The sequence below is a fragment of the Oratosquilla oratoria genome, chromosome 17 (assembly GCF_046742065.1).
Source record: "Oratosquilla oratoria isolate Oo_2021 chromosome 17, ASM4674206v1, whole genome shotgun sequence".
Lineage (NCBI taxonomy): Eukaryota > Metazoa > Arthropoda > Malacostraca > Stomatopoda > Squillidae > Oratosquilla > Oratosquilla oratoria.
In genome coordinates, this window is record NC_134793.1 from 21,441,704 (window position 1) to 21,451,809 (window position 10,106).

At 41.6% G+C, this 10,106-nt stretch overlaps 1 protein-coding gene across 1 annotated transcript in view; it reads left to right on the plus strand.

Annotated features, from left to right (window-relative positions):
* TfIIB (transcription factor IIB) overlaps positions 1-8,177 on the plus strand; it is a 28,637-nt gene extending 20,460 nt beyond the window's left edge. Inside the window, exons 5-7 of the mRNA XM_076200624.1 lie at positions 999-1,100; positions 1,240-1,494; positions 6,410-8,177. Of these exons, the coding sequence (XP_076056739.1) occupies positions 999-1,100; positions 1,240-1,494; positions 6,410-6,571 (519 nt within the window). The 3' untranslated portion in view covers positions 6,572-8,177. The remainder of the gene's footprint in view (positions 1-998; positions 1,101-1,239; positions 1,495-6,409) is intronic.
* Positions 8,178-10,106: the final 1,929 nt, after the last annotated feature.

Below are 10,106 nucleotides of genomic sequence, written 5' to 3' on the forward strand. Positions count from 1 at the left end.
TGCGTCACAAAACAAACATTCATAGACCAATCTGTAGTTGTCCCAGAGGCATTCACCACCTCGAAGGACTTGTTTATCTATTCTAGGTGCTGTGGTTCTCTTGCAAGAGAGACCTGGGTTGATTGATATGAATTTCACTTGAAGAAAGAAATTGCTACAAAACCTTTGGAAGTTAATACATACATACATATACCAAAGGGTTTTTCTTTCTACATGGGGGGGGTAGCCAAAAAGAATAAGGCACAGAAACCACTCCCACCCATTCCATTTCCTATATATTCCGCTCCCCTCCACCCTCCTCCCTCCCTCCCATCTTGGCACCTCCAGGATGACAGGTCATCCCTGCATCCTGTCCACTGCCCTGGGTCAGAAGCAGTGTCGCAAGACACAGTTAATAAATTTAACTTGATAAATCAATTAATCTGTTGCATCAGTTTTCTGTTGAAACATGCAACCCCTACCTTTGGAAGGAATGATTATGGTTACTTGGGAGTGGTTGTCTACAAAACAGACACCAGAGAGACTCATTTCCTTTCTGCCTGTCTTCAAAATCCACTAACACCCTCACCTCCCTCAGTAGGTGCAGCCATGAGGGGCTGACACTTGCTCATCTTTGCACCTCGTGGGTGCAGGGTAATTCTCTCCCCCACCACACTGGCCAATCAAAGGTGATGCAGCAAGTTCATCATAAAATAAGAACATAAGAATGAAGGAGACTGCAAGAGACCATAAGGCCTACGCTAGGCAGCTCCGTATCCATCACCACCTGTCACCCCCATCCATAAAGTTGTCTAATTGTTTCTTAAAACATCTAATAGTTTCAGCGCTTACTACATGGTTACTAAGTTTATTCATTCGTCGACCACCCTATTAGTAATCTAATTCTTGCCTATTTCCTTTTCCAATCTAAATTTGTCCAGTTTATAACCATTACTGGGAGTCCTGCCCTGTTGTTTTAATATGATGACTTTATTTAATTTTTTTTTTCGTTGTTTCAGGTTCACGATGGTAAAAATCTTAAAGGTCGGAGTAACGATGCCATTTCATCTGCATGCCTGTATATTGCCTGCAGACAAGAAGGTGTTCCTCGAACATTCAAGGTAGGTTATTTTTTCTTATTTGTCGTGCCCTTCTTTAATGCGAAAGTGATCCCAGTATATGTACCATTACCCAGCTAATTTTCTTTCATGGTATTCAACTATTTTTGATTGACATCTTTGAACATTGATGTGATTTCAGGAAATATGTGCTGTAAGCAAGATTAGCAAAAAAGAAATTGGTCGATGTTTCAAACTGATTCTGAAAGCCCTGGAAACTTCAGTTGATCTTATTACCACAGGAGATTTCATGTCTAGATTTTGTTCCAACCTGGGTCTTCCTACCAACGTGCAAAAAGCAGCCACACACATTGCACGCAAGGCAGTGGATCTTGACATAGTTCCAGGAAGATCTCCGATATCAGTTGCTGCAGCAGCCATCTACATGGCTTCTCAAGTAAGTTTGTGTTATTTTTATAAGTATAGAATCCTTTATATGTTAAAAGTTATTTTGCTTTCAGCAAACTTAGTAAATCCATTCAGCACTTGTTTGGTGATGTGTGTGAGATGTGTGATGATAGGTGTAGCTGGTAACCTTATTGGTACATTGAGTCCTCCTTATACGGTAATTCTTTATCCAGTAAATTCACAGTTACGGTATTTGGTAATTACTACCCTCAATTCTATTCATGGTAAGAAAAAATCACAGATACGATATCTGCTCATGTTTTGTTTGCACCGTACCGTAGTGCCACCACGCTGTGGGGCCACCACAACAATCAGTCTCTCCCCGCGTTCGGTATACGGTAATTTCAATTTGTGGTAAGGTTTTCAGGAATGCATATGTACCGTATAACGAGGACTTAATGGAAGATAATCCGTTCTAGAATGAGAAATGAGAAGGTAAAGCAAAGAGCAGGGGTGGAAAGGGAGCTGGTAGATAGGGATGATAAAATTTTTGGTATGGTTTGGACATATGGAATAAATGAGTGAAGAAAAAAGAGCAAAATGAGTTTGGTAGCTAGAGGCAGAATGGAGTGAACATGTGAGGAACCCCGAGATGAATGGCTGGGGTCTTGGGTATAAGGGGATTGTCTGTTGAGCAGGGAAGGGAGAGGGGTGTGAGTGGAGATCAGTTGCTGTGGTCTGATGGGGATTAAATGCAATGCAGCAAAGACACAGTACATCCACAGCAAGGCAGGCATCCTGATTATATTTTGTAGTTGAAGCTGAGTGACCCTTGTATTCTGTGAAAAAGATTGATTGTATTTTCTCTGGTTATCAACATTTTGTGTGAAAAGAGAAAGAGTATTACAATTGTAACTATATTTTATACATATACCAACAGTTTTTTCCCCCTTACATGGGGGGTAGCCAAAAAGAAAAAGGCATAGAAACCACTCCCACCCATTCCATTCCCTACATATTCCACTCCCCTCCACCCTCCCTCTTATCTTGGCACCTCCAGGATGATGGGTCATCCCTACATCCTGTCCACTGCCCTGGGTCAGAAGCAATGTTGCAAGACACAGCACATCCACAGCAAGGCCGCTTCATAAATTCGGCGAACCCCTCTCTCCGTCCCCTCATGCAGAAAAGGAGAAGACGGGGAGAAATCCCTTCAGGCTGCATCAGATTTTTTCTTATACATACTTCCTCATCCCCCAACCCCCACCCACTCCCCCTCATGCATCACAGCATCATCCCTACACAACCTTTCTCCATTCACCCCTATCTTCTGTCCTCTCCCGTCCCTCCTCAACAGACATTCCTCTCTTTTGTAATGCCCCTTTCACCCCATCCATCCATCTCATCCTAGGACGCCCCCTCATATTCACTCCTTCCACCTCTGCCTTCCACACTTCTTTTACTAATCTTTCTTCACTCATTCTTTCCATGTGTCCAAACCATCCTAATACTCTTTCATCAACCCTATCTCCCAGCTCCCTTTCCACCCCTGTTCTCCTCCTCACCTCCTCATTTCTCACTCTATCTAGCCTAGTAACCCCTATCATACTTCTCAGACATTTCATCTCAAACACATTCAAACTCCTTCTCTCTTCCTCTCTTATGTTCCATGTTTCTGCCCTGTACAGTGCTGTTGGCACAATCACTCCTTCATATAACCTCCTCTTAGCATCCATTCCCAGATATTTTATAATATACCTATTTTGATGCATCATTGAATCATCATAAATCATGCGCCCTAACACGTGTGAGAATTCGACTTGTAATGAAGAGATTAAAGTTTAGTTTAAAATCAAATTAAAGTGAACTTTCGAGGCCCCCATCTTGTGTTAGATTGATGCTCTACCATAGTGTATAATCACCAAAATGTTCCTGTAAAGAAGTCCAGAGTCCATATTCTGTTGTTAGGGTGCTTACAAATCATTCCTGAATGATTGTGGATTTGGAAGATGCAACCTGTCTATGATGAAGTCCAATAGGATAGGCATGTTATGACATTGTTCATGAATTAACAGAATGTGCGATTCCCCATGATCTTTGATCATCAAAATAAATACCATGTGAAGACGGAGCCTTTATTAGTCTGACATTTTGTTTGTTACAGCTTTTTCTAGTACATATTCATAATACACATGACTGAAAATAGATAAGAACTGGGGGGGGGGAAAGAGGAAGGGAGGTAGGGGAGGGGAGGTCAATGAATACTAGGAAAGATTAGTGAGAATGTGGACCAAATGTCTGGGAACAGGAAAGGTTAAGGATGAGATGGAACAATAGGCTAGGTGAAGGACATTAGCTCACAACTGAGGAACAAAATGAAGAAAGTAAGAAGGGTGAGCAGTTGTCTACTGAAGGTGGATAATGACTTTTAGAGGAAAAGGGGGGATTTTGGAGGGCAACTAGGAATAGCTTAAAATTTCATTGGCAATAGATATTAAAGGAATTAGGTGGGGTGAGTTATTGAACATGCCCCTATTTTATTCACTTGTGTTGGTTCCTTGTATGATGTCTGCTTCCAAACATTTTCTGTGGATCTTGTCGGGTTCTCGTACCAGAAGTTCTGCATTTTCCCAGTCCATCAAGTGGTTGCAACTGTTCCTGTGTGCAGTACACGCATTGGTGGTGACATCATGGCAGACATTATATCGGTGTTCTCTGATCTGGGTTTTTAGATTATGTGCTGTTTTCTCAATGTAGGATTTTTCACATCCCAATCACATACATACATATGCCAAAGGCTTTTTTCCCCTTATAAGGGAGGTAGCCAAAAAACAAAGGCATAAAAACTACTCCCACCCATTCCATTCCTATCACACTCCACTCCCCTCCCTCTTATCTTGGCACCTCCTGGATGATGGGTCATCCCTGCATCTTGTCCACTGCCCTGGGTCAGAAGCAGTGTTGCAAGACACAGCACATCCACAGGCCGCTTCATTAAATCAGCAACCCCCCCTCTCTGTCCCCGCATGCAGAAAAGGAGAAGACAGGGAGAAATCCCTTCGGGCTGCGTCAAATTTTTCTCACACATACTCCCTCACACCCCCATCCCCCACCCATTTCACCTCATGGATCGCAGAATCTGATAAACAGTGGCTTTATTGTCTGGTGTTTTGCTGATATTCATTCTCGTCCTTGTGATGTCTTTAATTGTCCTACTGGTCTGGCCCACTACTTCCAAGTTGGTGTTTTTTAAAATACGAGTCAGGTTGGTGGCAATATTGCTGGTTGGTAACATGAGAAGTTTGGCTCTCCTATGGCCTTCCAGAATCTTAATGGCTTCTTTATTTTTCCATTTATCTACAAGGAAATCTGGAAATTTTAATTTTAAAAAAGTTTCCCTGATATACCAGCACTCGTCTTCCAAGTATTCTTCACTGCATATTCTGAATGCCCATCACTACTCCTTTCTTGACCCTGTCATGGTGGGAGTAGAAATGAATTGAATAATTTATGTTAGTTGTATTTCTGTATATTATAAATTTTAGCTGGTTACCATGTTTTGAGGTACGGGTGTCTAAGAAAGGAAGGGTATTGTTCATTTCTTCTCTTAGGGAAGACTGAATGGTAGACTCTACCTCGTTTAACCCCTTCGTTACCGACCCGTCAACCTTACATAAACAAATGTTTCAAACCGTCCCACGAATGGCTGGAGTCTTATGTTTGTAAACACAGGTACTTACCACCACGTGGGTAGAAATAACCCAGAAACCGAGGCCTTGAGAGCCCTCAATACACACAGCTTATAACTGTGACACGTGCGTGTCACGGGGAGCACGCTCGGTTCCTGGCGGGTGCACTCAGCCGTGACACGCAGGTGTCACAAAACACACATCCGGTATTCAAGGGGTTAATGCAGTTTGGAAGCAATGAAGGTGTGATGAGCAGGATATTGTCCACATAGTACAGCCAGGTCACATGCTCAGGAAAGATGTCAGAAAAAGGTCCTGTTTCTAAAAATTCCATAAATGTATTGGCAAGGACTGCACTCAATGGAAAATCCATGGCCATGACAATTTTTTTATGAAAACAAGTCCTGGAACTTAAAATAGTTGAATTCCACACAAAGTTGTATCAAATCATCAAAATTGTCAGGGAGCAGGGGAAAGTCAATTTTCTTCAATTTTGTCTCTAAGGAACTCGGATGGAACACATGTGAAAAGGCTTTTTATGTCCAGACTGGCTAACTTCTTGTTGCGGGCGGAGATATCTCGGATTCTGTTCATTAGGTCTCTCGAGTGTTTGAGATGTGCTCCACTGATAGTTCCCAGGAGAGGGGACAGATGTCTGGCCAACATACCTACTGTTCTGTGGGGGAGATAGGGAGTGCCCCCCACAGAATGGAGTAGGTGGATGTAGTAAAGAGGCCTTGGATGTATAATGTCTGAGAGAGTTAGCGAAGATTATGAATTGATGAAAAGATGACATGACTCAAAGGGATGTTCTCATCTGTAATATCTTAATTCTTCCGTGTCACACTCTTTAGTGAAGAAACTAATGAGCAACACCCATAATAGATTTCATAATAAGCATTCTTTTACTGAGCAGCATAGGAATGATTTTGGGCAGTTGGTGGATGCAGGGATGACCCGTCATCCATGAGGAGCTGAGGTGGGGGGGGGGTGAAATGGGTGGGAATAGGTACTTGTCTCTGACTTGGCTACCTCCCGTATAAAGGGGAAAAAGCTCTCAGTATATAGACAGATATGAATGATGCTGCTCTTACTGATTGCATTGCATACAGCTAAATATTTTATGCAATATTCTACATTAGATTGTTTGTATAGTGTGAATATTTACTGCATCTTAAAATTAATTTTTCATCTAATAAATTGCAAAATTGAATGCCATTATGTTGTCACATTACTCAGTATAATCTTATACCTTCTGTACTATACTTTCTACAGGCATCAGAAGATAAGAAGACCCAAAAGGAAATTGGTGATATTGCTGGTGTTGCTGATGTAACCATAAGGCAGTCTTACAAAAGCATGTACCCAAGAGCCAAAGAGCTCTTCCCAGAAGACTTCAAATTCGCCACACCTGTTGAACAGCTTCCGCAACTTTAAGTTGGGGATGGGGAAGAAGGCTGTTAGGTTTTAAATTCTGATTTGGTTGAGAGCAGGGTCTAGATGTCTTATTGAATAAAGCCTTCTAGTTGCCTGGTTACAGGAGAGCTATATAAACTGTATGGTTACCTATTTATGGTAGTTTGCTTTTTAGGAGCCTCGGAATTGGGTTAGGAAAAGTAATTTAAACTCGTAGTAAGGGTTTGGATCATCAAGATGTTAGTAATATTTTTTACTGGCTACCTCTTGATATCCAAACCTTTGTACACTAGGTACCTGTATGGAGGAAGTCATGGCTGGGTTTTTCAGGAATAATGGAGGATTTTACAAAAGCTGGTTTAGTTCAAGGATTTGAAATTTTGGTAAGGTTCATCGTACTAGCTTTAGGTTTTAAGTTACCAGTCCTTTAGCTCCATAGTCATTAAACATATCTAGAAAATTTTGAGTGTCTGTAAGAATATGTATATTATGTATATATATATACATGTATATGATATATGTGTGTATATGTATATGATATAATATCTGGATATATATGTGTTAATTTGATACATGTCTTGGTTTGTCTCATTTACGATACAATACCATGTCACATTAGATGAAATATTTTTGGATTTATGTGAATTGTTATGCAGATCAGGATTACTAGTCTGCATTGTCACTTGCTTCGAGGCTGATACCTGACCAATCCCATTGTATCACTCAATAGTAAATGTGCTGTTTGGTGTGTCACAATATTTCAAATGGCTTGGCAGTTATGAAATTGCTAAGTTCTGTATTTGTGTAGCTTTAGTACTATCTTTTTAGTACTTGTAAATTAGTTTTAGTCATCAGATATTATTGAAGACTTTATGAAGCCATCCAGCATTTACGTTTGACTATGATTTCACCCGTAACGAAGAATATCTTATTTAGTTGCGAGAGCCTAGTTTGCATTGTGCTTAGTGTTGGTATTACAGTCTCCCCCAATGCGATGCCTTGCTGTTGGGGCTTTCATTCCAATTTGTAGTTGATCTCTGACAGCTTCATAGAAATAGAGATGCAAATTTGAGAGAAACGGTGGTCCTCTGTGACACTGCCAAGTCAAACCTTGGTCAAGTATATTTTCAGAATAAAGACCATGTTATTGTGTTTCTGCATTTCTAGTAGTCATCTTTTGTGCTGTTGTATACACTATATTGTCATTTACACTGTTTTTAGATTATTGGTTCCCCTATATCGGAGTTTGTGTTAATATTGCTTGGATTAGGTCAGCTAGATTTGGTTTGTCTTGTGATTTGCTGGGCTATATGCAGAAGATGAGGATGTTTATTTATTAGTAGCACCGTATTACTTTATTTTATTTTTTATCTTAATTTACTTGTTTTATTTATTGTTTTCTTGTTTCATTTACCTCTGTATTGGTTATGTGATTACGAAACTACTTCTCCTCCTGATGTTATTGACTGTGTTTTATTTGTAGGTAATGCTTGAACTTCTAGCTGTTGAACAATCATCTTTCCTCCACTGTCCAGTCTGTATGTGTGAAAAAAAAAGAAAAAGAAAAAAAAAACATTTTTAAAGTTAAGGATAGTGATTTGTATCATAATAAAGACAGTACAATGACTGATCCTGTTTTTAATACCATAGCTTTACAACGTGCCTTCGGGTTTTAATCATGATCCTCGTCTCTGATGTACATACATCATACACATACCAAGGCTTTCCCCCTTACAAGGGAGGTAGCCAAAAAGAAAAAGGCATAAAAACCATTCCCACCTATTCCATCCCTAAATACACTCCACTCCCCTCCACCCTCTACCCTCCCTCTTATCTTGGCACCTCCTGGATGACGGGTCATCCCTGCATTTTTGTCTACTGCCCTGGGTCAGAGCCAGTGTCGCAAGACACAGCAAGGCTGCTTCATTAAATCAGCGACCCCTCCTCTCCGTCCCCTCATGCAGAAAAGGAGAAGATGGGGAGAAATCCCTTTGGGCTGCGTCAAATTTTTCTCGCAAACTACCTCAACCCCCATCCCCCTCCACCCATTCCACCTCATGCATCACAACATCATTCATATACAACCATTCTCCATTCACCCGTCTCCTGTCCTCTCCCATTCTTCCTCAACAGACATTCCCCTCTTCCCCAAAGCCCCTTTCACCCCATCCATCCATCTCATCCTAGGTCGCCCCCCCTCATGTTCACTCCCTCCACATCTGCCTTCCATACCTCTTTGTCTTTCCTCACTCATTCCTTCCTTGTGTCCAAACCATCCCAATACTCTTCCATCCACCCTATCTCCCAACTCCCTTACTACCCCTGGTCTCCTCACCTCCTCATTTCTCGCTCTATCCAGCCTAGTAACCCCCATCATACTTCTCAGACACCTCATCTCAAACACATTCAAACTCCTCTCTTATGCTCCATGTTTCTGCCCCATACAGTGCTGTTGGCAATCACTACTGATGCACACCCAGATTTCGAAGATGGCAATACAGTTGCAAACTGGAAGCAAGTATTAAGGGAGACTGGAGGAAGTGGATAGTTTTAGATACTTGGGTGGGAAAGGGAGGAGTGGAGGTAGAATATAGATTGAGAGAATAAGTAAATGCCTTGGGGGATTAAAAAGTGTAATGAGAAATAGACATTTGGTAATGAATACTAAGAGGAGATTGTAGTAAAAAATGATTGTGCCAACAGCACTGTATGGGGCAGAAACAGAACATAAGAGAGGAGTTTGAATGTGAGGTGAGGTGCCTAAGAAATATGATAGGGGTTACTAGGCTGGATAGAGTGAGAACGGGTGGAAAGGGAGCTGGGAGGTAGGGTTGACGAAAGAGTATTGGGATGGTTTGGACACCTGGAGAGAATGAGTGAAGAAAGATTAGTAATAGGTGTATGGAAGGCAGAGGTAGGAGTGAACATGAGGGGATGATCAAGGATGAGATGGAGTAAAAGGGGAATGTCTGTTGAGGAAGGTTGGGAGAAGACAGAAGATAGGGGTGAATAGAGAATGGTTATGTATGGATGATGCTGTGATGTATGGAAAGGAGGGGTGAGGGAGTACGAGTGAATACTAAGTTGATGCAGTCCGAAGGGATTTCTCCCCATCTCTTTTTCTGTGTGAGGTGGGTGGGTGGGGGGGGGAGTTGCACATTAAATGAGGTGGCCTTGCTGTTCCTGCAGTGCAACTGACCCAGGGCAGTGGGCGAGGTGCAGGGATGACACATCATCCAGGAGGAGCCAAGATAAGATGGGAGTGGAGTATGTAGGGATGAAATGGGTGGGAATGGATTGCCTTTGTTTTTTGGCTACCTCCCTTGCAAGGGGGGAAAAGTCTTTGGTATATGTATTTTTATGTTCAATTGTGTTTATGTTAACTTTAAGGTAAATGTAGGTAAAAGCAAGGTGATGAAATGTACAAGGGGAGAGGATGGCAATGAATTGGAAGTCGAAATGAATAGCTTTAGGTATTTGGGGTTACATGTGGCAGGAAAGGGAGGAGTGGAGGTGGAGGTAAATTGTAGATTGAGAAGCAATTAAATGCATTGGG